Genomic DNA, 27,018 nt, shown 5'->3' on the forward strand with positions numbered 1-27,018 from the left:
GCTTTTAAAATAAAATTAGAATTTTGTATTATTAAATATTCTTAAAACTATTCCGATTTATTTTATCTTCTCGTTTCTTCAATGACTCAAGATTCATAACTTCTCTGTAAACCCTTTGATTAATGCCAATACACCAACAGCACCTGGATCTGGGATACCACCTTCTGCTTTAAATTCTTCCTCATTAACATAACTTGCTCTACCAAATGAAGCATGTAAATTCTTAGTTTCTTCACAACCTTTATTAGCTGCTTCAACTGCTTTAGTTAAATCGCCAGTTTTATGTAAGGCATCCACAAATGGTTGCAATGTATCAATCAAAGTTCTTCCACCAACTCTTGCTCTGGTATACTTGAACAACCCATCGTACAAAGCATGGTATAAGGCATCACCAACGGATTGTACACTGATTTCTTTGGTTTGCTTCAACTGTTTCACTAAAGCAGTTAAGAAAATAGAATAAAGACCTCCAGAAGTCCCACCCATACTATCTTCAACATATTCTGTGATTTTCCCAAGAGTATAAACTGGATCATTTAAATTTGATTTAAAATCATCATCTTCTTTTAATGCTTTCAAAATGGAGTTTGCTCCATCAGCTAAAGTTTGACCACAATCTCCATCACCAACAACAGTATCATAACGGGTGATTTTTGGTTCTTCATCCAATAAAACTTTCAAGGCATTAACTAATTGAGATTCAAATTTTTGGCCGTCAATTTTAAGATCTGAAGATGTTAAAGTTTCATTTTTCATAGGCGATTCAATTTCTTTATTTTGCAGATCCCAAATTTCTGAATCATAGATTTTTGGTTTCCAACCTGGAGCATTAGTTGGAGTATCCAAAAACTTCAACACATCTTCATCAGTGAATGAGATATCTTCTTTCTTCAAATTTGACAAGTTCAACAATGTTATTGAAAATCCTGGTGAATTGAAAGATGTGACGAAATCACTGACATAAACTCTCTTTGGTTTCTTTTTCAAAGGCAAATTAGCCAATGCGTGTTCAGCAATGGCATATAATTCAAATGATGAAGTTCCACCAATATTATTAATCAATAACACATATTCATCATTTTCGAAATCAAAATCAACATAATGGCGGTCTTTATCTTCTGGAGATAATAATTGATGATACATTTTTTGGATCAATTCATCGATATTAGGAATTGGTTTAATTTTAGTACCAGGTTCATTATGAATACCCAATCCCAATTCCATTTCATCATTTCCTGTGAATTCAATTTCTTCTTCCAATTTCCCCGGAACTGAAGTACGATCCAAACTTGCTCCCAAAGTTACTAAATTCTTATTGATGGCATGACCTAAATCACTCAATGATTTCAAATCAACATCTGGACTAGTAGCACTAGCAGAACCCAAGATTTTATGAATAAAAGCTGTCCCAGCCAATCCTCTTCTCCCCACCATCTTATTTTGTTCTCTTCCAACAGCAACATCATCACTCACAATCACTAATTCAACTTTATAACCTTCACTTTTAGCTCTTTCTGCAACTAAACCAAAATGTAAAATATCTCCAGTATAGTTTTTAATTACAATAATGGTACCTTTTTCTTTATTAGATTTGGTTTTAATGGCTGCCATGATTTGTTTTGTTGAAGGACTAGCAAAAACCGATCCACTAACTGCAGCATCTAATAAATTCTCTCCAACAAATCCTCCATGCATAGGTTCATGTCCAGCACCACCACCACTGATAATGGTAATTTTTTTGGAAGTATCCGAATGAGGGTTAAATACAACTTTTTCACTTGGGATTAAATTCACATAAGGATTAGAAGCTACTAACCCTCTCAATTGGGTAACCACAATGTCTTCGTCTTTACCGTATTTCCAATGTTTAGCTAATGTCATGATTTGGGTAAATTGTTTTATTCTTTATTTGATATGTTTGGCAATTGGGAGAAATCGAATTAATATGAAGTGAAATTAATGGCAATTTATACTTTTTTTTTTTCTTCCGGCGTTTAAGTTGATGTTAGTGATGGTGGTGCTCAGGACTGACTATAACATCAGTTGGATAATGATTGCTTTGTGTGTTTAGACGTCCTTATACATTGTCTGATTTACATGCAGTCTAGCTAGATATCATGCCATGTTTTTTTTTTTCAAATTATTCACTCAATCGATTGTAGGTTTGATTGGCTTAGTTTGTTGTTGCTTATTGTTATTTCAATACAAAAGTGTTTTATTTTGGAGAAGTATGGAGAAAACTCGTTAACATAGAATTGAACATTTGGTGATTTCCTAACCTACCCTTTGTGTGTTTTGTTGTGGTGAATAATAATAAAGTTATTATTATTTTTGGGAGTAAGAGAATTTCCACCGCTACCATATCTACCTTTCATGCATGAAATTAGTGTACAATGATCTGAAATTAATAATGGAAATTGCTCAAAACCTATTATGTGGATTTTCTTTTCAATATTATAAATACCTAATTGTATGTTGTGTATTTATAGTATTGTTGGTCTTTCGAATATTTGGGCAACGGTTCGACCCGAATGTTTAGTTCGACCGAGTCCGCTTAAAGACTCGAGTTTCGGGTGCGGGGCGAGGCAGGACAGGACGGAAACTCACAACAGTCAAAATTCATATAATCAAAACAAACCGAAAAAAAAAGTTCCCTTATGAAAAAAGCGGAGTTGATTTCCCTGTAGTTGTCAAATTCATATTCACCAGCACCAAGATATCATCATGTCTACTTCCAAGAGAGCTTATAGTCGAGGTGGCTGTAAAGAATGCAAAAGAAGGAAAATCCGATGTCCTGAAGATAAACCATCCTGTGCAACTTGTGTTAGATTAGGGAAAGTTTGCTCGTATCCTTTGCCAGGAGAACGAGTTCCCCGTGTTTCCATCAGAGCATTAGCTAATAAGGAAATCCCACTTAATGATTCACCAGAACCCAAAGCAAAAAAATCTAATCCCAAACCACTAACGATTCAAATGTACCTGGTTGATGATTTTGGGGCTAAAAAGAAAAAGCGGAGACTAAGATTGGATGATGATTATTTGACCAACAACTTTAATACTGAAACTAATTCGCCTATATCCGGAAACAATAATGGATATTTATCAAATTCCAAATCAGCAAATAATAATAACAATAATGGATCAAATACTACTGATAATTTAATGCAACAAATAAACTCGCAAATGATCCCTCCCATTAAGCCTGCACTTAGTATTACACAAGCCCTGGAAAGTATGCTAAGCACTACATCGAGTTCTTCATTGCTTGGTGGTCTATATAATGATGACGATTTGAACCTACTTGCATCTGACTTGAATAATATCGTTAATGACATTATGTTTACTTCAAATATGCCAAACACCAATGATAGTTTGATTGATGACAACTTCTTTAGTCCGTTCAATTATCCACCACAATTGCCCGATCTCAATGATATTCCAAAACATATCCCATTGGATTATATTAAATTGAAGACAGACGATGAGAAAAGGTACCTAGCGGAGTTTTATCATGAGTTTGCGTCGCAGATTTTACCATTTGGCGCGTTCGATAAGATTTCAGGTACTTACTACAACCCTGTGAGAGATGTGATTTTAATCTATGCTGCCAAGGAACCATTTTTATTATCAGCAATATTATCTCAAGGGGCTAAACTTTCTTTCCAAAAAACATCAAAACAGTCCGACCATGACAATTATGGGTCATATTTATCTAGATGTTTAAGATTATTGGGTCCCGCATTAAGTAAAAATCGTGATAAACTGGTCAAAGATGATTTAACGTCAAATATTGAGAGTATACTTATAACCGTACTACTATTAACATCTTCCAATGCCATGACAGAAAAGTTGAGTTGGAGACCACATTTGAAAGGTGCAAAAGATATTATTATAAAGGCAACACATAGTAAAATTCGACTGTCCAAAACTTTAATATTATGCAAGATATGGTTTGCTGATTTTGAAATTTTGGCAGGCACTAGTAGTCATTTGGGTGGCACGATAAAAACCGATTGTGATTTAGATTCAGTGATAAATTTTGAAGATGAATTTGTTAAATCTGTATTGGAACAATTTGGATTACTTCAAGGTGGGAGTTTCAATATCATGAGTGGATATAATATACAAATGATTTATTTATTCCGGGATTTATCCAAACTTCTAAACCGCAAACGAGAAATGGGGGAACAATTTGTCCCCAATCAATCCCTTGAGTATATTCGTTTAATTTCGGGATTTTATGAACATTATGGGAAAGTGTATATCGATAGAAAATGTCTATTACCAGGACCAATTTCCACCCCACTAACAGAGTTATATAATCTTGTCGATTCCGTGCCCACAACAAGTGGGAACACACTTTATATTAGCTGGATGGATATTTCTCAACAAGCGTATGCTTTAGCTGGTTTAATAACTGTGTTTACTTCAATATTATTAGATCCTCCTGATTTACCACATATTCAAGATTTAAATTCCAAACTAGTTGATTTGATAAAGTTTGTCGAACAAAGTGTGAACTCTTTTACAATGAAATTCCCAAATGGATTTCTGATGATTCAATGGCCCATTACGGTTGCAGGAATAAATTGTACTATCAAGAGTCAACAGCCAGTGATTGGGAAATTTTTCAAAATATGTATTGAGTTAGGATCAGTCAGTGCTGAAATCACTTTGAAACGGATAAAGAAAATATGGGAATTGCGTGAAAAGGGTGAGGAGTATTATGATCTTCATATTAAGCATGAAAATGGTGAAATTGACGGAATTCATATCGATAATGTTGCCTACTAATAGGGGTATTTATTCTTTGTAAGTTGACAAAGATGGATCATTTGAAATAACACTACCATCTGGATATATGCCATACAGTATCAACACATATGAGTTATTACAAATTAAATCTATATTAATAAATACTAAAACTGTGCCTATTTACAGGAAAAATCACATACACTAGTACGCATATTGCTACAACCTTTGTTGTTATATTAAATTCTCTCAGGCTCTTCATTTCTTACCTCATCTTCTTCAGTTTCTTTTGGTTGAGATACATCAGAAGCTGATGAATCACTTTCTTTTGTTTCTTTTTCATTAGATTGTTCTTCTGGTTTTTCGACGTTTTTCGGTAATCTTTCATTGGTAACAAAGAATGCAGCAAAAAATGTAATAGCAGAAAACCCAATAGCCATATAAAACACATTTCTAATAGCATTCATGATTTGGGTTTTAACAAAATGTTCAGTCTCTGGGTGTAATGTCTTTAATAAGGCTGTTGATGAAGTCAATTGACTTAAACTAAATTTCTGTAAATCTTGTAAAATGACTGGATTTGTGACCTTTTTAACGGCTTTAGAGTAGATGTTCTTTAATGATGTTGTATAAACTGCATCGGCCAACACTGCACCAAAAGCTGATAAAATTGATCTTGAGAAATTGATAAAAGTAGTTGTCATAATCATTCCTGATGGAGTCTTTGGTGCCTTGATTTGAGCTGATAAAAACGATGGTTGCATTTGTAAACCAGCCAGCACCCCAAGTATAATTAACAATCCAACTTGTTGGGAAAAATTCGAGTCAACTTCCAATAATGTAATCAATCCACAACCTATTGGTCCTAAAATTCCTGAAATCACATTATATGGCTTAACAAATTTGAACTTTTGCACTAATAAACCGGAGAGCATCGACGAAAGTACAACCGCTATGATTGTTGGTAACAAATGAAGACCTGCACTGAGGGGAGATGCATCTTTGACAACTTGAAAATAGATTGCCCCGTAAATCATGAACATAATAAATGCAGAAAATATACCAGAGATTGCAAGTGTGGAAGCAATAATTTGTGGGACCTTGACAATTTCGGTACTAATCACTTGGTTCTTTGAAAACCCAAAATTCCATACAACAAATGCAATGAGTAAAACTGGGCCCAAAACAAAACAAGAAATAACTGCAGCAGAATCCCAAGGGAAATCAGATGTACCAAATGTTATAGCCAATAATAATATGACAGAGCCAGCAATCAACAAGAATGTACCGAAATAATCAAACTGTTTCAATTGTTGTTTTACATTCACTTTTGGTCTTGGTGGACGGAATGCGTACAAAAATACCAAAGTTGCAAACCCACCAATTGGTAAATTGATGTAAAAAGCCCATCTCCAAGTCACTTTAGATGTAAAGGCACCGCCAATAAGTGGACCTACCACAGAAGCAACAGCAAATGTAATAGAAAAAATACTCAATGCCAATGGACGTCTGGTGATTGGGACAACTTCAGACCCAATAACAAAAACCAGACTATTGATACCCGAACCTCCAATACCAGCTAATACTCTTCCTCCAATCAACACATTCATGTCATTAGCCAATGCACACATCAACGACCCTGCTTCAAATAAAATAATAGCAATCACCATTGCCCACTTACGACCAATAATAATTGATAGTTTACCAAAAAATTGAATGAAAACAGCCATGGTTAATAAGAACCCACTGGAAAGCCAACCAACTTTGGAAAATGCATCGAATTTTGTTCCTACTGTAGTTAAGATTGTAACAACAATGGTTTGGTCCAAGGCAAAAAGGAATAAACATAAAAACAATGATAAAAAACATAAGATTAATTGTACGCCGTGTAAATAATGGTCTTCTTTTTTGGTACCATCACCAGCGTCTGATTCTTTGAATCCCTTTTGTTCTGCCGTTGGTTGATTTTCAATATCATTATGGATATTTGGTTGTACTATCACCGAGCTGTCAGAATCATTTTGAGGCGTCGATGGTGCATTTGCCTGTAATTCCGCATTATCTGGATTTGAAAATGAGTTTTCTTTCTTTTTTCCGCTCATAGTTATAATTATTGAATCACGAGTAGTAACAGACGACTGTTATTGAAAGAAATATATCACCAAACGAAAAGTCAAAGAATGAATGAACAAATGGAGCTAGAAATAAATTAGACCAAAACTAAAAAAACATTGGGCGCTGTGTGGCATTATATATACTAATAATTATAGAACGGTGTTTTATTATTTTTGTTGTGTCATACGGAAATAAAAAAAAATATTTAGATCATTATAAATGGGGCTTACTCGCTCACCAACAATAGCATTGTCACATAGTTGCTTCTAAACATTTAACCGTTTCATTCTTGTCTATCGTTAAGCTAAATCCGTGTTTTTCTTGGTATTCTTTAGCCGTGAATTTTGATCACCGTTTATGGAGTTATCTTCAAACTCTTTTCGTTCAAAATGCAAGATTACTAATAGTTGATTCTGGACATCTCGCTACTAAAGTTAACATACAAAACTATAATAATATACTATGTGTATTCTCCGCTTTGGTGCGGGTTTTACAAATTTAATCATTCAAATTAACTCCGTTTTATTTTTACAAAAATAAGCCGCGCCCATCTTAAAATTTGTTGATTCAATCTACCGAGCATGGAGGTGATAGTGGTTGACATATTATTTATATTTATATTGGTTAATCTATATAATACTATATTATGTAAAAGAAAGAGAGAACAACGTCTATATTTATATGGACATTACCAATATATTAATTGGACACAAACATAAAATCGTATGATTTTATGGACATCTAAACAAATATTTAAACAATATTTGAACATTTGTTTTTAGTTTCAATCTGATTCTGTGTTAGTAACGCTCATATCATCACATATTTAACCAGTGCAAAACGGACCAAAACAATCAGGATACCTAAAACCATTTTTTCTTAGGGGGGAGCGTTTGTTATTGTAATTTATCATCAAGTGTTAAGCAGCAGTAAATCTTTGATTGTGGAAAAAGCGTGGCAAAAGGGGATCTACAGGAAGAATAAGTTCAAAAATATCTCATTTGAGGCTTACATTCTTTGGACTTTGCTTTTGTGCTGATTTATAGAAGCCGTGATGTTGAAGTCAAATAGTTTGCCTTATCGTTTAACTGCTATTGTAATTTAAAACTAAACTGATTTTATAGTAGTTTACCCGGTTTGTCTTTTGTTTTGAATTCTTAATATGCGTGGAAACAAAACCAGTGAGGATTCTATTGAATACCCATATAAATTAGACTATTTAAACGATAACTTCTAAAAATATTCTGATAATTGAGATATTATAATTATTCTGTTTAGCAACAATGGTTAACCAGACAGCAGTTATCGATGATTAAAATATGCTTTATTCTCTAGGAACAATACAAATTTGTTCGTAATTGTTCTCTCTCGGCTGTGCCCTTTTAACTATTATTACTACCCCTTTCTTTTTTCCATGGAATACTGAAATCTCCTTTTTTCTATCATCCCTTCATTGCTGCTTATTGAAATATATCGACTTTTAAAATCATCAACAATGTCAGAAGGATGGATTTCATTTCTAATTGATGAGATTGGTCTTTATACCCTCTCCAATGCCGGAACAGATGTATACATTATCATTCTTCTTAGAATGATTAGATTAATTGGGTTTGGTGCAACATCTTTAATCCTTGCATTATTCTTAAAATCACTAGGCATTCCAGAACAATATATCGGATTATTTATGACATTGACATTTATTGGGGATTTGGTGTCTTCATTCTTATTATCTATCATAACTGATCAAATTGGAAGGAAAAAAATGTTGCTTGCTTGTTCGGTCTTGATGACTTTGACAGGGGCTGTTTTCGGTTCGTTTGAAAATTACTATGTTTTGGTTATAACTGCTATTCTTGGAATTTTGACACCCTCTGGAGGGGAAGTTGGTCCATTTAGAACAGTTGAGCAAAGTTCTATTGCATCATTGGTTCCTCATGAGAAGAGATCAGACATTTATGCTTGGTATACGTTTTTGGGAACATTTTGTGCTGCCTTTGGGTCATTCTTGGCAGGAGCATTGATCGACATTGTTCAGGACAACTATGGGTTCACCATAGTGCAAAGTTACAAATGTGTATTTTGGGTCTACACGTTGTTATCTGGTATATGTGTTATTTTATGTTTATTCATCACGGGAAATATTGAAGTGAAGCCAGACCCTGGGCTTGAAGAACCAGCAACCACACCAGAAGACAATGAGTCTGAACCAACTGAAACATCTCAATTAATACCAACAACAGGTAATGTGACCAATAAACCCAAGAATAAGTTCAGATTATTGCCACATTTATCGCCAGATACCTACTTACTTGTCATTAAATTGTCCTTATTATTTGGACTTGATTCATTTGCCTCATCATTAACTCCAATCTCATGGATTTCATATTATATCAAAAACAAGTTTGATGTACCATCATCTTATTTGGGTTCAGTTTTTTTCACCACTGGATTTGTGAGTGGTTTCACATCACTTGGTAGTACACCATTAACCAAAAGATTTGGGGCAGTTGTGACAATGGTCTTCACTCACTTGCCAGCATCGATATTGTTAGCCCTTGTCCCACTCCCATCTTCTTTCTCCTTGACTATGGGCATTTTGGTCGTTCGAGCATGTACGCAAACAATGGATGTAGCACCCAAACATGTATTCTTAGCAACCTTGGTGTCAGATAGTGATAGGACTGCAGTGTTTGGATTTGTCAATGTTGTCAAAACATTAGCACAAGTTGTGGGTCCAAGTATTGTTGGTGTAATCACCCAACGTGGTGCCCAATGGATTTCGTTTGTTATTGCTGGGTCATTGAAGGCCACCTACGATATCGGAATGTTGGTAACATTTTTAACTTACAATCGTCATGCTGTACACTAGACGTATAGTTTATATAGTTATTTGTACCCAGGACTATTTAGTTTTGTTTAGATTCTAGAATTTGTTTTACTGTATCAACGACAATAGTTTCCAAAGGCTCAAACTCCCAAGGCAATAATTTTCTGGTAGCATTATTGTTCACTCTTGCTAGTTTCTTAAACTCCTCCGCTTCTGTTCCCGGGTTACCTTTTGGTAGGTTTAATTCTGGGAAATGTTTATTGATTATATCAAGAATCTGTTGACAGGTGAAATACCCATTTGTCATTAATAATCTTTTGTTTACCAAGTCATCGGATTCAATTGCATACACTTGAACTTTAGCTATATCTGTTGCCGAAATGTATCCACCACTAACATTCTCAAAAGTTGAATTATTTTCGTGGTTCAATTTTAACAAATCATCAATCATTTCATTCGAACTATTAAATCTTTTAGGATCAAAATCATATGCTTTTGGACCAAATACCCAAGATGGGTTTACAACCACTAATCCAAACACTGGTTTTTGCATCAAGACAAATTCCCAAGCCAATTTTTCTGCAAATGCCTTAGATGCATAATATGCTGTAATATTATCCTTCAATGCATCTTGATATGAAGTATTGTTCCAACTTCCTTCATTGAAAGATAATGTCGGGTTTGTCTCATCAGTATTGGAATAAATGGCAGCATCTGAAGAAGTGAGCACTACACGTTTCAAGTTTGGACAAAGGTCAGCTGCTGCATGCAAAATGTTTTCCGTTCCTTTAATGGCAGGTTGAAGAATAACATTTTCTGGGTCTTCGGTATCAAATGTCAATGGGGATGCAGTATGAAATAAATATTCTATGTCGTTGTGTTTACTCAATGCTTCATCAAAGGAGTTGGGTGTAGACAATTCTTTAACTATCTCATATGTAAATTTGGCATCTGAGGGCATGAAAGATTTCAATTGTTCACCTTTGGTGGTTGAACGAACAGTGCCAACAACTTCGTATCCTTTTGATAATAATAATTTGATAATGTGTTGAGCAATAAACCCTGATGCTCCTGTTATGAAAACCTTTGTCATTGCTATATAGAGTTGAGCGTGAATGGATAAGATATTGAAAAACAGTTGTGTTGATGTATTTAAGTACTTTATGAATGGCTATTTTTATTTTTTTTTTCATGTCATAGATTGTTCACTCCCTCAGGATCTACCTTCCTAATCGGGAATGAGTGATAAGAGCTTACTAGTGTCTTGACGCAACTTAATGCGCTCCAACAATATCCATATTACCATGATTATCTAAAGAGTCGTATAACGTAATTACATATACTGTCATTGTTTATTATACGTTCTAAACTACTTAGCAGCATGGTGAATATACTTATCAACATTGAAGCCACTACTTTTTAACGCTTGATTTGCAATACTTCTAATTTTTGCTTGACCACCGCTCATATTTTCTGGTTTTTCAAATTCTTCCAACCCCATCGATCTTTTCGAATCAATATCGTTTTTCAAGTCATCGATATTGGCACCTTGAAATTCTTTTTGCTTTTCTTCCTCGTTCAATTGAGATCTGTAATCAGCTGGTGAAATATTTTTCAAAAATGCATCCCTAGTATCCAACAATGTCTGAATGTTTGTAATACTTAATGGAGTTTGGCCATAATATAACACCGAAGAGTGTCCATTTCCATTGTGTTCTCGATCAACCTCATGAGGGAGATCACAATGCCAAAACACAAATGAGCCCTTTTTAACATCTGGGATAGAAATAATACCTTGATGTAAATGAGGATAAAACTTATCAAGAAACAATTGTCCAGTTCCTGGCACTGTTCCAGGAAACTTGGGTGTAATCAAATCAATTTCATAATCATCTATGTTCCCTGACTCGGGGTCTTTCCAAAAAAATGGTCTAAGCATTATATAAGCCATTGATAATTTCAAACTGGGTAATACTCTCAAAGTACCTTCACCTGACTTATTGTTGGAAAGTGCCAACCAACCTTGCAATGTACGAAATGAAGAACATATTGTGGATTTCCCACCAGTATCATCTTCATCTTTATATAAATTTTCTTTGGAGTAAGTTCTTTCATCTAATTTGAATGCATCCCAATTCTCCCAATCACCTTCAAAAATTGATTTGTACACTTCAGAATACATGATGTCTTCCCATCTTTCGATTGACGAAGAGTCTAAATGCAATGGCAAAGCAGCTGCCTTTCCAGGCTCTCTGATTCTAATCCTGTCCCCATAAACAAGCTGTGTATCTAAATCAATTAAACAATTCTCTTTATCTTCAACATAAAACTCTTTACTCATGGCTTTGAAAATGGCTTTCATATTAGGGTGGAACCTTGCTTCTGTTTGTGGCTTTGACCAAAAAACATTGTACCAAGATGTTGGATTAGGAAAAGTGTATCCTGCTGTTTCGGGGTGTGTTTTACAAAACTCGACCAATTCATTGAACCAAATATCAATTCGATCAACATCAATTACATTTTCAATCATTAAACATCCCCGTTGTTTGAACAATTCGGAAACTTGCTGTGGAAGCTTGTTGTCTTTGATGTCAATAAAATCACATTTCGGAACATATGAGGGTCCTATTTTGGCAATCTCTGTAAACTCTTTGTTTATTTCAACTAATAATCTTTTCCAACTAGCAGTGACTTGTTTGACATTCTCGGATTTAATTAACCGTTGTTTGATACCAGTGAATCGAAAATCCAAATCAGGTGGAGTTTCGTCATTTGATAATTTGGAAGGAGACATTGTGGGTGATATTGATAACCTCCTGTATTCTATACCTGGGAGAAATAGGTAGGGATTGCCAGGACTTATATACATGTGTAGTTTTGTTCTTATTGCAAAAAAAAACTGAAATTGTTGTGCAACTAAATTTTCCTCCACTTTTTTTAAATATGTGCGGGCGGGTTACCCAATGCGGTATTCCACCCATTGTCCAATATTCAAAATTTTTTTTGTCTTCTCCTCAAATGTTCAATAATTAGTTTCCACATAATAAAGTTGTTAAGGGCAATTATATTTTAGATTTTTGAAATAAACTCATCGTAAGATTGAATCATTAGCATCCTTCAAAACTAAACTGCCCTGAAAACTTAGCCACAGATCAATAACCTAGAAATAAAGATTTTGCGGATATATTTTTATGCTTGGTTCCGGAAATAAAATTAGTCAGCATAATACGAGGGTACTTTTTCAGCAAATTTTGGTACAATTATAATTCAAAAATTGTGACCCCCCCCCCCGACAACACACATTAATTCTGCTTTAGAAATCTAAGAGCATCTGTTGATCATAATGGACACAAAAATAGATACAAGGATCTTAGATCTTTTGATTGTATCTATAAAATTCGCATGACCAACGAAATGAAAAGCCGTTCATTCCTTGAAATAAACAACACTTTGCTAAAAAAAGGGATTAATATTCTTGACTATTTTGATTTAAAAATAGTACTAAAGCCAGTTCAGAGCGGCATATTAGCGAAATTAGGTGATTTCCACCATAAATGGCATAATTTGCTTAAAACAAGGGGTTTGAGCGATATTGGCTGAGAATCATACGGTTAAGAGGTAGGACCAAAAAATAAAAAATTGTGTGGTGGTGGCAACCGCGACAGCAAAAAACCCTCACGAGATTACATGGCATCATATTACACAAAAGCAAAATTCTCCTTGAAGAAAAAGAGATAGTATTCCCGAAACTTAAAAGTATATAAGACGATCGATATGCCCATTATATAGCATTTCCTTTTCATATTAAATAACTTTCAACCTTTTATCAATAACCTAAGTCCGCATAATGCAGAAATTTATCATTAATTTTGCAAATATCCATTGCGATAAATGTGAAGGAATCATAAGAAACGTTGTGAGTCGCTATTACAAAATTAGTGATGAGACCGATTTAAATGCAAACATAAAGCCATCTGAGGTTATTTTCAAACTCGAAAACAATGAAGTTACGTTGTATGGTAATGATTTAATTGATTTCCATGGCGATATCAAGAGTATCATTAAAAGTTTGGGGAAATCTGGGTTTGATATTTTGTCCTGGGATTTACACAATGGTGACGAAACCGTGAGTTCATCACAAATTGTCAATACTAATATCCAAGGAGCCAATGAACCTGACGGTTTTATAGATATTGTTGGAATGTACCACAAATTTATTAACTCAAGAAACAAAAAGAAGCATATGAAATACTGTAAAGTGTGTCAAGAGTCAGAACAACACAAGAAGAAGTCGACGGATTCAGATTTTTCCTCGAGCAGTGAGGATACAGTGGTTGAAATACCACACCAAGAGTTTAGAGCTTCATTTTTGGTTACGGGAATGACATGTGCGTCATGTGCACAATCCATCACTGACAACTTAAGATCGATTTTAGGTGAATCAAAAAAAGAAGATGAACCCAATTTTTCTGTCAATGTGATTCAGCAATCAGTGGTTGTGATTATTCCTAACAAACAGATTATTAACAAAATAGTTGATGCGATCAATGACATGGGGTTTGATTGTAAATTAATTGAAGTTCTACCAGTGCAAAGATCGGTTAATACTAAAGTTACAGCATTGATTGGAGGAATGACATGTGCTGCTTGTGCAAATTCGATTGACAGTGCTGTCAAAGAATTACCTTTTATTTTGGAAAGTGGAATTAATGTGGTGACTAAAGCTGCTCAATTTGTTTTAGAGGATGACGGCGGTCTGAATATCGCCAAATTAAAGGAGACAATTGAAGATTGCGGATTTGATTTTGAATTGTTAAGCACCGAGAAAGTCAATTATACATCGGGGAAACAAAAACCAAGATCTATCAATTTAAAAGTAAATGGAATGTTTTGTAACCATTGTCCAGATATTATAACACAATATTTAACCAATTACGGTGATGCTGTTGTCATTAATGATCCAATATCTCTTGACCACCCAGTGATCAAGTTTACATATGTGCCACTGCAAACCTTAAAAACGAGGAAAATCTTGTTTGATTTGAACCACCTCAAAGATGATGGTAATGGTGGGTATACTATAACTCCTGATGAAAAAGGCGCTTTTGAATGTGAAATTATTAAACCAGTGACAGTCGATGAGCACGTTAGAAAGTTGGCTCACAGAGAAGTTTTAGGCTTAGCAATAAGGTTGGCCATAGCAACTTTGTTTGCAATTCCCACATTTATATTTGGTATTGTTGCTATGTCGTTGTTGCCTAAACATCACCCTTTCCGAGTTTGGGTCGAAGATCCATTATGGGTGGGAAATGTTTCACGGAACTCATGGATCTTGTTTATTTTAGCAACACCGGTTTATTTTTTTGCAGCTGATACTTTCCATCGTAAGGCAATTAAAGAGATAAAATCTTTATGGTTTCATAAAAATTCTTTTAAATCTAGATTACTCAAGTTTGGGTCTATGAATTTATTGATGAGTTTGGGAACAACTGTGGCTTATTTTGCTAGCATTGTTTTAATTGGGTTAAGTGCAACACAGAAACCCATGACCCATCATGGATTGCACACGACATATTTTGATTCTGTTGTGTTTTTGTCATTCTTTTTGTTAATTGGTAAATTATTACAAAGTTATTCTAAAAGCAAAACTGCGGACGCTATTTCGGAGTTATCAAAGTTGAAACAAACGGAAGCTACATTAATCGAGGATGACAAAGATACACGTGTTGATATTCAGTTGCTTGAAATTGGTGATCAGATAAGAATTGGTACAGGGGAGTCTCCACCGGTAGATTGTGTCTTAGTGGAAGGAAGTACTGAGTTTGATGAAAGTGCATTGACCGGTGAATCGACTCCAGTTAAACATCAGGAGGGCCACCAGATCTTTTCCGGTACCGTTAATATTGGTAATAGTTCAGTTGTTGGAAAAGTCACTAGTCTCGAAGGAGATTCTTTGTTAAATCAAATTGTGAATACGGTAAGAGATGGTCAAATGCGCAAAGCACCTATGGAGCGCACAGCTGATTTGATTACTGGTTATTTTGTTCCATTGATTATTGCTTGTGCCGTTATTACATGGGTTATATGGTTGGCTTTGGGCTATTCAGGAGCCTTACCTCAAAGCTATTTGGACATTGATGTTGGTGGATGGACTGTGTGGTCACTTGAATTTGCCATTGCAGTGTTTGTTGTTGCATGTCCTTGTGGAATTGGTCTTGCTGCGCCAACAGCTCTTTTTGTTGGTTCTGGATTGGCAGCAAAGAATGGTATTTTAGCTAAAGGTGGTGGGGTTGCATTCCAGGATGGAGCCAATGTCAACATCGTGTGTTTTGATAAAACTGGAACATTGACTAAAGGAGAATTAACAATTACTGATTTCCATTTCCCTGATAAAAGCTCTATTGCTAAAACGTTTGCTTTGCAAGCAGCTCGTGATTTAGAGGTTCCATCTCATCATCCATTGGGCAAAGCAGTGAAATCGTTTGTGACATCGTACGATGGAAAATCATTGACTGCAAATAAGATTCCTCAAGTTGAGACTGTTCCAGGAAAAGGATTGAGAGGACAAATAATCTACGACGAGGGTGATGATATATGGAATGAGTACAAGCCAACACAAGCAATTCTTGGTAACGAAAAATTAATGGAAGAAAATGATATTGAATTCACAGAAAAGGAAAGACAATGGTTAAAGAAATGGAAGGGAGAATGTAAATCAGTTATTTTAGTTGGTTTACAGTGCGAATCATATTTTAAAGACTCCAAGTTTCATTTGGCACTTATAATGGCTGCTAGAGACCAGCTTAGACCAGAAACTAAAAAAGTTATTGAGTTTTTGAAACATAAAGACATCGAATGTTGGATGATTACTGGTGATAACAAGCTTACAGCGGATGCTATCGCTAAGGAGATAGGAATTGAGAATGTTGTCAGTGAGGTGTTACCAGATGAAAAAGAAGCACAAATTAAAAAGATTCGACAATTGAACCTGGGTGGTAAAAAAGAACCAGTGATTGCCATGATTGGTGATGGAATCAATGATGCTCCAGCTTTAGCCTCGGCGGATGTTGGAATTGCTTTATCTTCAGGTGCAGATTTGGCAGTAACTTCCAGTGATTTTATTTTACTTAACAAAATCCATCCTTTAGTGAGTCTTGCAACACTTTTAGATATTTGTTCCAAAGTTTTCCAAAGAGTTAAGTTGAATTTTGGATGGAGTTTAGTGTACAATTTGATAGCTCTTCCTATTGCTGCTGGGGTGATCTACCCTTATAAAAATTCCAGATTGGATCCTGTGTGGGCCAGTGCTGCTATGGCTTTGTCTTCTGTCAGTGTGGTCTTAAGTAGTTTGGCTTTGAAATTGTATAAACCACTGCTCAAAGCTGAAGATTTTGGTGTTGATGATAGTACCGAGAGTGAGCTTTCACCAAACGAAGTATAACTGTAATATATAAAGTCGTGACTATTATATACATATATATAATACTACAATTAATGAAAGAAAAAAAATAAAAACAATACAAGTAAAACACCTCAAAACACTAACTGAACACGTCATTGTCAAGCTGTACAACCATAACAGTAACATTATCTGTTGTAGACAATTCTATTGCAAATTGACACAACTTCTTAGCAACTTGCAGCGGTGAATAACCTTGTTTAAATGATTCAGCTGCCAATTTGCAAGCGTGTTTATCGGAGACTACATCCCAAAGTCCGTCACAGGCAATAATAATAAATTCATCATCCGCAGTAATTTCTGTCGCCGTAGTAAACGGAACTCCTATGACCAACAGTTTCATATATGTGTCACCAAGTGATCGAGTCACCGCTAAAACACCATTTACCCGATTCTTCAATACCAACCCGCCATTATCTTCTATTCTATTAATCTCATGTGTGTCTGTAGCTTTATGATCATACGACAATCGGTATGCCTGTCCAGCACGACAAAGAACTATTCGCAGATCTCCAACATTAGAAGTATATAACAATCGCTTGTGATTCTTGGTTGGCTTGAAATCAAATTTACCACCATCTTGGCTCTTGGTGTGCGATACTGGTTCTTCATTATCACTTTCCCATCTGAGAACAGCCACTGCAGCAGTACATCCAGATTTACCTTGCCCACTTTTTTCTATCAATTCATCTGCTTTGACAAAACACTTGTACAAATCTTCCCGCAAATCATCTTTACCCCTTATGGGAGTCGGAGGTGGACTACCCTCATCGGAATTGCGATCGATTTCTTCTTCCAATAGTGTATGTAAGTTATTCCCACACCACCGTGCTGTATCCTTCCCAGCATGGCCATCAAATATAGCAAAATATCCCCAATCCACTCGTTCAGCAAAATTGGCAATATATGTGTGGACATCTTCCATTTTGTTACGGAATGTGGTGTTTTTATTTTCTGCAACCCCAACCCTAAAAGAAAGGCCAGCAAATGGATCATAGTTGGAGTCATTAGCACCTGTCAGAGATGCATTTGTAGAGGAAGTTGATGTACTGGAACTGCCGTTACTATTATTAGCCAAGGATGGTACCTCCAAAGAAGATTGTATTGGTGGGGTGGCAGTGGTCTTGGTAGTTGCTGTTTTTGTCGGAGTGCTAGGCGACGACGTTGAGGAGGACACTGTTTTTGAGTTGTCTGTATCTGTTGATGCCATTAGAATAGGTGCTACTTGATACTTGCCAGTTAATCAGTGTTATGCCTACACCTTGTTTTTTTTTCTGCCTCTCTTTTCTGGATTTTTTTGGTGTTGGTTCAATAAGATTGGCAATTTCTTCCTACATACAAATTTGTTATCTACTACATACTGTGCTGTGGTATATGTAAGGGTAAGACAATTCTACTAATCAATTGTTTTACTCGTATTAATAACCTCTGACGTCGGTACTTCACCACAAATACAAAACAAACCAAATGAAAACCGAAATGACGTACATACTAAAACATGAGAATTTAAAAACAAAAACATCTAGGTCACGTGAGCAACGGGGTTCCACCAATGCTCTTGCGACTACAACTAGTAGAGGATATTTTTGATCCCAGTAGAATACTTTTTAACTATATCCAATTCCGTAACCTTGCTGTTCTATAGAATGATGTACCACAAAGCCTAATCAAGTTTGACAATTGAATACCGTCCCTGGTAATTTAAACTCCTTCTTAGAAGTTATTTGTCTATTTTATTTTTTTGTGATTGTTATTGTTTTAGGAGTTCCATCCTTTGTTTACTAATTTGTTTATTTCAAGTTCCCGGAAACCATTACTAATTAACATCAGATGAATAAAAAAAAACAAGGAAAAGCCCTTCGGCATGATCATTTAATTTACAGGAAGTTTTGAAGTCGCCACTGCTGATGTTTGGTCCTATTACTCCTCGAAAACATAGAGGTAAATTAGAAATTGCTTCGTTTATTTTAGTTCGCTACAAATAGTTTTTAAAATTCCGAAATCACTAAACTATATTCTACCATTGCTTTTATTCTTATGGACTTCCGTCAATTTTCATATATAAACCCAAATAATTTCCATTAGATTTTTTTTTGGATACTTTTTGTCACTCATTATTTGCAAAACCACAGTAACTATGACAGATGGTATTGATTATATTGATGTTTGCAAGACGGATGTGCTTGGTCTTGACACCCTTCATCATACCTCGGTAATACCTTCACCCATACCCACAATCACTTTTGACTGTTTACCATATACTATATTATCAAACATTTGTACATATTTGCACCAGGAAGAACTAATTAATTTCAGTTTAATATCGAAAACGTCTTATTTACCTGCTATTGGCACATTATACCTGAAAATTATTGTTACTGACAACATAGATTTGACATGTTCAGTCAAAAAAGCTATTAAGAAATATCCAAGATTTTGTGGAACAATTATTTCCATATCGAACTTTGGAAAATTATTGAATTGCTTGTACCACAATCAACATTTGGCTGGTCTTTTAAGATCATTGTCTTTAGATTTAAACCAAGAGTCAGTTAATCTAATTCTGTTATTAGGTATTGTTAGAGGACTCAAATTACAAAGCTTGGTTGCACCAGATATCCCATTTTCATATTTTTCAATGCGAGGTCGATTGAATCTTGACACTATAAAAATATTGGCTGTTTCGGCCAAAGATGTGGGTTTAACACCACTACAATTCACTGAATTAGAAAGTTTAAAAATCTTCTACAACGAGACTAGTAGAGATAAAAGGAATATACGGCAGTTGTGCAAGGTGCTAAATGAAGGCAATTCATTAAGCAAACTTCGTCATTTGGAATTTAGTGAAAGTCTTCAGATAAAAGCACCGACTTTCCTTAATATCACTAACGACGATTTGGATTTGGATAGCATTCCTGCTTGGGCTCATTTTTTTGACTACTTTTCTAATGGAAAAATAACTAGAAAATTAGATTTGGATTCGTTGGCTATTGAGGGATGGGTTGGCAAAAAAGCCAAAGAGTGTATGATTCGAATACTAAGTGCAGTTGATTTATCAAAATTGAATCACCTACAATTACATGTGAATGAAAAATATCCAAAGAATGAACAACACACTAGCCAGAGGAGATTACTTGATTTAATTACAGAACGCACACCTGCTTTGCAAAGTTTGGCTATTAAGCCAACATCAGATGATTTGTTTATCCAGCATTATACCATCATAAAGACTTTGAAGCAAAATTTAGTCCATCAACTTAAGCATCTTCTGTTGGTATTTGAAAGTCCAATGGCGGAGCAATCATTAGAAGTATGCAGCACAATTTGTGATTGTCAGCATAACTTGGAAAGTTTACTAATCCTTGACAGGTCTACTGCAGTCGTTGATAGTGAATTGCTCCACTGCTGTCTCAGTTTTGATGACTATTTGTTAAGCCTCTATGATTATGGCTTGATATATGAAAAGAAGATCGTCGACTTACTATTTAGTGATGTTTTATTAACAGATTTTTTGAAGTTGGATGAACGGTTTATCATTAATGATTACATGCTTGAGCTCGCTCGAAATGCCACAGATAAAGGGTTGAATGATTTTCTATGGAATTTATTGAATTATACATTTAGCTCAGTTACTTCCAATAATTTCAAATTGATTGTATCTTTACCTGCGTTGAAGCTTTTAAATGTTTTGGGAATTAGTCTTGTCATTCGACATGATAATGGTTATTTGAATGATAGAGTACAGGGATTGTATTACAATACGAATGGAAGATATTCTATATCGTGTGGGTCTACATACTAAGACGGAACAACAATTGTTTGAGGGGGTTTATATGAAATAGGGATATGGGTTTTTATAGACTGGACTTATATACGGTATCTTTTTTTTTTTTTCTGTTATTTGTAAGAATGGCTAGTTTCTTTTAGTTATATCTCTTGTTCAAGATGACACATTAACCATTGCCAAAGTGGAGTGGCGTTCGTCTGTTGAAAGACTGGATTTATCTAGTATCGATTCAAACTCAAAATTGTCAAGAAGCGAAATACGTAGCACTTCAGTAACGTTGTAACAAATACTCTCAGCCCTCAGAAGCAGAACAAAATCAAAACAAAGAGAGAAATTTTCTTTTCGTATTTTCATTTGAGTTACCGTTAGAATAGAAATAGTAGTGGTTGTCTATATCTCCAATAAATCACAGAAAGGCACCAGATTAGATCATTGTCTATTAATCCAAAGCTAAATAAATAACTTTATGCAACCCACGGTACAACACTTTAAGATCCTAGGGATATCTCCCACGTCAACATTAGATGAAATCAGGAGGGCATACCGCAAACTATCATTGCGATACCACCCTGACAAAACACCACGTCGAGAAGATCATGAAAAATTTAAAGAGATCAATATAGCATATGAAACAATTAGAGATTATTATCAAGAGAATGGGCAAAAGAACAGTCAACCGATCCCTAACACAAACACAGAGCATAATTCCCATCAAAAACCACATTATAACACTGGCCCTTATTCCACATATCGTTTTACGACCTCATCTACCACGACTGATAATACCAATCACACTGGACATTCAAGTTCTCGGTTTACTTATTATAATTTCCACCAAAAAGCGCAAGAGAATAACCGCAAACAAGATGAAGAAAGGGCAGCCCAACGTGAACGATTAAAAAAGGAGCTCTTCCAGAGGCAACAAGCGGAAGAAGCACAACGAAAGAAGGAATTTGAACAAAAGGCCGAATTCATCAAAGCATCATTACTTGAAATGCGCCGAAGAGAAATAGAGAGGCGGAAACAGCAAAAGGAAAGGGAACAAAGACAAAAGGAGCACGAAGCAAAGAGGGATATCAGGATACAACAACTTTCAGAGCAGGATTCACGGAGTAATCAAACTAAAGAAGAAGAGGAAGTGTTCAAGAAGGCCCGGTCTACTGATTCGGGAGCAGACGAGACTGGTTTGATGTCAGATAAAGAGTTTGATGATTCTGCATATTCACCCGATTATTTGTTTGAAGAGAATTTGTGGAATAAACCAAATCATCCAGATACAAATCATAAAACCAAAAAATATACTGAGAATGTGGTTGAAAGTCTAGATTCTCCACCAAATGATACATCTGCGTACAATTCAAGTTTTCATGATGAAACTAATATTCAAAATGAGATCCAAATACCAGAAAATGACGAGTATGTACCACAGATGAAAGCTACATCCAGTGTCAATAATACAACCATCCCTGCACAAAGAAGACATGAGTCACTTTCCACTTCTGAAAACAAAAGAAGGAAATTTGAAACAGCCGACGTTGGGGTTGATGGGTTAGATTCTCCAGTGCGGGCACAACCAGAAATATCTGCAAAATCCAAGTCTCCGATAATCCCTGATGTAATACTTTTACTGGACGAAGAGACTGAAACTCCTGAAGCAAATGCTGTGCAGGACAATAGTACATATATTCCTCAGGGGTCTTTAGGACACGAATTTAGAAATATTTTAGAAGAGCATCCAGGTCAAGTAAAGAATAAACAAAATTCTGGTGTTGCTTTTGCATTTCCGAATGCTTCCAAGAATACCGAAAACAAACTCCACTCTAATTTCAAAGATAAAGATGAAGGGATAATTGATGTTGAAGCTTACGTACCTGATGTCAAAGCAGCAACTTCAAACACCACACCAGCAACAGGACAAACATCAGCAAGGTTGGAAAAACTGCCACCCTTACCTACTCATATTCCAAATCCATTGACCATGAATGAAGCTCGACCTCATCCAACAACTCCACATAAAAGATCAAAAGTCATTTTCGATTTAAAAGATTTAGAACAAAAGTTAGGTAATGATATTGAGGATTTGGATTTTAAGGATATGTATGAGAGTTTGCCTGACCATTCAAGTAAGGCAACACCTAAAGACGATATTTTAACTCGTTCTAAAAGAAGACTTTATACATATACCGATGGAACATCAAAGGCTGAAACGTTATCTACACCAATGAACAAAAATCCTGTTCGTGGACATAGTACCAAGAAAAAGCTTAGTATGTTGGACATGCATGCGTCTTCTAAAATTCAAAGTCTTTTACCTCCACAACCGCCACAAATGTCAATTGATCCTTCTGTTTCCAAGCAAGTGTGGGCCAAATACGTTGATGCAATCTTGACTTATCAAAGAGAATTTTTCAATTATAAAAAAGTGATTGTTCAATACCAAATGGAACGGATAAACAAAGACCTTGAACATTTTGACGATATAAATGATGGTTCACACACTGAGAATTTGGATACTTTCAAGCATTGTTTAGAACAGGATTATTTGGTTATGAGTGAGTTTAATGAAGCGTTACGACAATTTGGTACGACCATCGCCACGTATCAGCAAAACCTCCAGTGGGTTAACACTTTCATGGAAAGGGATCCTAATTGGCTATAAAATATTAGAAGTGTATATAAAGGGAAGAAATATCAAAACACAATCTAATCAAACAAGTGTATATGATTGTATATAAAGTCTATTTATATAACTTATAGAAAAAAAAAACTAACAATAATAACTATCTAAAAAATTTCATACTCTTTTTGTGGCAAGTTTAGCCTCTGATCAAGGATTCGGTTGGAATACCATCGTATTCACCAAATTCTTGACTCAAATTTATATTTTGTAGACATTGGGTAGCTGCACCTTTCAACAAATTGTCAATAGTCGCAACAATAACAACACGGTCTTCATTAGAGTTGACAGCAAAGCCACCAACAACGACACCGTGTTTGCCACTAATGTCTTTAACAAGTGGTGCTTCTCCACTAATGGTGATTAGCTTTTCACCTTGATATCTATCTTGGTAAATGTTTCTAATTTCACGAGAAGTCAAAGATCCTTTTTTAATTGGAATGTTGATAGTATGAGTAATACCTTGAAACCATTGAGCAACGTGTGGGGTAAATGCAACTTGTAAACCTAATTGACTACTAATTTCTTTTTCGTGTACATGATCAGTTAACGAGTAAGGAATTAAATTATTTGACAATAAATTGACGTCGTTCTTCGGAGATGGTTTGGTTCCAGCACCTGAATAGCCAGAAACTCCAAAAATGCTTGGAGTTCCAGAAATATATTCTTTTAACGGGGCAATGGCGACTTGAGCAGCAGTGGCATAGCAACCTGGGTTGGAAATTTTCTTAGCTTGAGCTATGGTCTTACGATCATTTAGTTCTGGTAATCCATAAGTCCATTCACCAGTTGTGTCAAAACGATAATCAGCAGATAAATCGACAATTTTAGAATTTGGGTTCTGAACTAAATCAATAGTGTCAACAAATGGTTTACAAACACCATTAGGTAAAGCCATAACCCAAACATCAACCTCATTGTTTTCTTCTAATCTCTTGATGTCTTCAATTTGCAAGTTGGAGTAAACAATGTTATCCTTGTTGTAACCTTGTAATTTTTGACCTTCCAATTCACGTGACGACACATATGAAATATCCAAGTATGGATGGTTGTCGATCAATTTAATCAAGTTTTGTCCAGTGTAACCTCTAGCACCAATCAAAGCAACTTTTTTTCTCTCGGTTTGCTTACCTTCAGATAATGGAGGATTAGGATTGGTGTTTCTACGGACTGTAGAGTGGTGGAAACCACGCTTTTGTTGAGCAGATGTGAATACGCCAGATTCTTTAGAAGATGACAACGATGATCCAATAGATGAAGAATCAAATTCTTTAATCAATTTACTAGCTTCGTCAATGTTTAAACCGTACCAAAACAAGATTTGGCCATTCTTGGCAAATGAACCATCTGATTTGGAGAAATACCAAGGTAAGTTGGCATCGTTTTCATTAACAACCCAACATAATTGACTGTAATCTTTCTTGATAGCATTGAAAATATTATCGGTAACATTGTTTAACCAACCTGTCTTGGATGACAAAAACTTGTCTAATTTAGGAATTTTGTCATTTTGTTCTACCACAATAGCCAATACTTCCAAAGGTTCGTCTCCATAACTCTTGAATTGAACAGAATCCAAAAACTTCAAGTATGAAGCAACAGACACTTTACCAGTTTTGATTTCTGGGTCTCTTAATAATGCGTTTCTTAACAAGTCTGGGTTACCAAAATCACGCAAGGAGTTTCTGTTTATTAATCTGTAACCTCTTCTAATCAAAGTACCAGCACCAGAGTCAGTGAACAATTCCTTTTGTAAATCGTTGACATCAATAATGGCAACTGAAGAAGATCTTGGCAAATGTTGTAATAAATCGTGAATTTCCTTGATCTTCAATTTAGTACCATATTTAACCCAACTTTCCTTTAATAAATCTTCATATTCTTCATCCAAATTGATAGCAGAAACTTTCTCACCAGTGTTTCCGTTTATAATACCACCTTTTTCATTCAAATAAACAATTTTCAAAGGTTCAAATTCACGAGCTAATTCTCCGGCAGCAACATCGGCATTGACATTTAATAATTGACCCAGAGAGGTTTCGGCCAAAGATGTCAAAATTGGCAAGTATCCACTATTGATGGCGGCTTCAATTGGGGATTTGTTGACACTAGTGATTTTACCAACTAATTGATACTTGTCCTTATCCAAATATTCAGCTTCAAATACACCAGCAGTTATTGGACGAGCGTGAACACCAATTTTTTCCAAAGCTGTCACCAAACGCAAGTTTTGCTCTAAGAAACACTTACGTACTACTTCCATTGTTTTGGGGTTGGTGATTCTGATACCATCAATATATTCTGGTTCAACACCTTCGTTTTCCAACAATTCATTGATTTGTGGACCAGTACCATGTAAAACAATAGGGTACAAACCAACATGATACAAAAATGCCAAGCATGATGCTAATTCGTTCAATTGTTGGGTGATAATTGCACCACCAACTTTGATCACAGCAAATTGTTGTTGAGATACCGAAGTGAAATATTTCAAGTATTGTTCAACTTCACGTTTGGAACCAATGTTGTTCAATAACTGAATAACAGTGGATTTTGTTGAATAGAAACGAACATTTGCTAATTGAGTCTTTTGGTTGAGTTGATGAGTGGACGATTTTTTATTGGCTGTAATATTAGCAAAAGCACTACCGCTGAGCGATAATCTTTTGAAAAGACTGTTTGAAATAGCCTTTTTATTCACTTGTCTGATCATTATAAGACAGTATAAGGGACTCAATCAAAATATATAAAAAAAAGTTTCAAAACCAGGAAAGAAAAGAAAAACTGGTATATATATTGAAAAAAAATTTTCTTTTCACATTTTTAATTTTGTCTCCTTTTTTTAAAAAAAAATTTCATTTATTATCGCAATAATTAAATTGAATATAAATTTGATCAAAAAGAGTAATTATTTTTGGAAAAAATTTTCTTTACCGCGATGTAAGATCAGTGTGCACGTGACCTCACCAATTTGCGTCCTCTTTTTTTTTTTATCAAAGCAAAAGCAATATGAATTAGTACTAATGGTTTAAAAAAATATTCAAAGTAAGTCTAAATAGAAGTTCATTCAGTTATGTTATAAAGATATATCAAGTCAGCAAAGAAGTAATTTAATAGTTTGTTGAAGGAACCACCACTTTTATCAATGATAAAAATACACTCATCAAGATAAATTCCATTTGTACTGCATATAGTTTGAGATGTTTCTTGTGTGGGTGACTCATAATCTCAAGAAATCTCAGCATATGTAGTTGTTTGAGTGTCACGGTGTTGAAAAATACTTTCGAGGTGATCAATCTATTCCAGTGTATTTGGTGGTAAATGGAGAAATTGATAACCAATTCTGGTAGGGTGATTCTTCCACTGATAATTGTTACATGTTTATACTGAAATACTTGCAA

The 27,018-nt window shown here is 35.2% G+C and overlaps 11 protein-coding genes across 11 annotated transcripts; 5 read left to right on the plus strand and 6 right to left on the minus strand. All coding sequences in view use genetic code 12, as the record gives it.

Annotated features, from left to right (window-relative positions):
• Positions 1 to 93: 93 nt before the first annotated feature.
• DAK2 (dihydroxyacetone kinase) lies at positions 94 to 1,881 on the minus strand (the record flags this gene model as incomplete). The annotated part of the gene is made up of 1 exon (XM_718370.1): positions 94 to 1,881. The coding sequence occupies one exon, from the start codon at positions 1,879 to 1,881 to the stop codon at positions 94 to 96; it is 1,788 nt and encodes a 595-aa protein (XP_723463.1).
• An 843-nt stretch (positions 1,882 to 2,724) lies between these two features.
• Positions 2,725 to 4,794, plus strand: LYS142 (Lys142p; the record flags this gene model as incomplete). Its single annotated transcript, XM_718371.2, has 1 exon — positions 2,725 to 4,794. One exon carries the CDS (start codon positions 2,725 to 2,727, stop codon positions 4,792 to 4,794), a length of 2,070 nt encoding a protein of 689 aa, XP_723464.2.
• A 197-nt stretch (positions 4,795 to 4,991) lies between these two features.
• On the minus strand, positions 4,992 to 6,854 carry CAALFM_C109210CA (basic amino acid transporter; the record flags this gene model as incomplete). The annotated part of the gene is made up of 1 exon (XM_718372.2): positions 4,992 to 6,854. The coding sequence occupies one exon, from the start codon at positions 6,852 to 6,854 to the stop codon at positions 4,992 to 4,994; it is 1,863 nt and encodes a 620-aa protein (XP_723465.1).
• A 1,508-nt stretch (positions 6,855 to 8,362) lies between these two features.
• Positions 8,363 to 9,736, plus strand: CAALFM_C109220WA (uncharacterized protein; the record flags this gene model as incomplete). Its single annotated transcript, XM_718373.2, has 1 exon — positions 8,363 to 9,736. One exon carries the CDS (start codon positions 8,363 to 8,365, stop codon positions 9,734 to 9,736), a length of 1,374 nt encoding a protein of 457 aa, XP_723466.1.
• Positions 9,737 to 9,773: 37 nt separating this feature from the next.
• GRP1 (Grp1p) lies at positions 9,774 to 10,787 on the minus strand (the record flags this gene model as incomplete). Its single annotated transcript, XM_718374.2, has 1 exon — positions 9,774 to 10,787. One exon carries the CDS (start codon positions 10,785 to 10,787, stop codon positions 9,774 to 9,776), a length of 1,014 nt encoding a protein of 337 aa, XP_723467.2.
• A 276-nt stretch (positions 10,788 to 11,063) lies between these two features.
• Positions 11,064 to 12,488, minus strand: CAALFM_C109240CA (uncharacterized protein; the record flags this gene model as incomplete). The annotated part of the gene is made up of 1 exon (XM_718376.2): positions 11,064 to 12,488. The coding sequence occupies one exon, from the start codon at positions 12,486 to 12,488 to the stop codon at positions 11,064 to 11,066; it is 1,425 nt and encodes a 474-aa protein (XP_723469.2).
• Positions 12,489 to 13,541: 1,053 nt separating this feature from the next.
• Positions 13,542 to 17,135, plus strand: CRP1 (Crp1p; the record flags this gene model as incomplete). The annotated part of the gene is made up of 1 exon (XM_718377.2): positions 13,542 to 17,135. One exon carries the CDS (start codon positions 13,542 to 13,544, stop codon positions 17,133 to 17,135), a length of 3,594 nt encoding a protein of 1,197 aa, XP_723470.2.
• Positions 17,136 to 17,235: 100 nt separating this feature from the next.
• On the minus strand, positions 17,236 to 18,363 carry PTC1 (type 2C protein phosphatase; the record flags this gene model as incomplete). The annotated part of the gene is made up of 1 exon (XM_718378.2): positions 17,236 to 18,363. The coding sequence occupies one exon, from the start codon at positions 18,361 to 18,363 to the stop codon at positions 17,236 to 17,238; it is 1,128 nt and encodes a 375-aa protein (XP_723471.2).
• Positions 18,364 to 19,290: 927 nt separating this feature from the next.
• Positions 19,291 to 20,955, plus strand: FGR43 (Fgr43p; the record flags this gene model as incomplete). The annotated part of the gene is made up of 1 exon (XM_718379.1): positions 19,291 to 20,955. One exon carries the CDS (start codon positions 19,291 to 19,293, stop codon positions 20,953 to 20,955), a length of 1,665 nt encoding a protein of 554 aa, XP_723472.1.
• Positions 20,956 to 21,406: 451 nt separating this feature from the next.
• CAALFM_C109280WA (uncharacterized protein) lies at positions 21,407 to 23,599 on the plus strand (the record flags this gene model as incomplete). The annotated part of the gene is made up of 1 exon (XM_718380.2): positions 21,407 to 23,599. The coding sequence occupies one exon, from the start codon at positions 21,407 to 21,409 to the stop codon at positions 23,597 to 23,599; it is 2,193 nt and encodes a 730-aa protein (XP_723473.2).
• Positions 23,600 to 23,756: 157 nt separating this feature from the next.
• ARG5,6 (bifunctional acetylglutamate kinase/N-acetyl-gamma-glutamyl-phosphate reductase) lies at positions 23,757 to 26,330 on the minus strand (the record flags this gene model as incomplete). The annotated part of the gene is made up of 1 exon (XM_718381.2): positions 23,757 to 26,330. The coding sequence occupies one exon, from the start codon at positions 26,328 to 26,330 to the stop codon at positions 23,757 to 23,759; it is 2,574 nt and encodes an 857-aa protein (XP_723474.2).
• Between the last annotated feature and the right edge of the window lie 688 nt (positions 26,331 to 27,018).

Source organism: Candida albicans, chromosome 1 (assembly GCF_000182965.3).
Source record: "Candida albicans SC5314 chromosome 1, complete sequence".
NCBI classification, from domain to species: Eukaryota; Fungi; Ascomycota; class Pichiomycetes; order Serinales; family Debaryomycetaceae; genus Candida; species Candida albicans.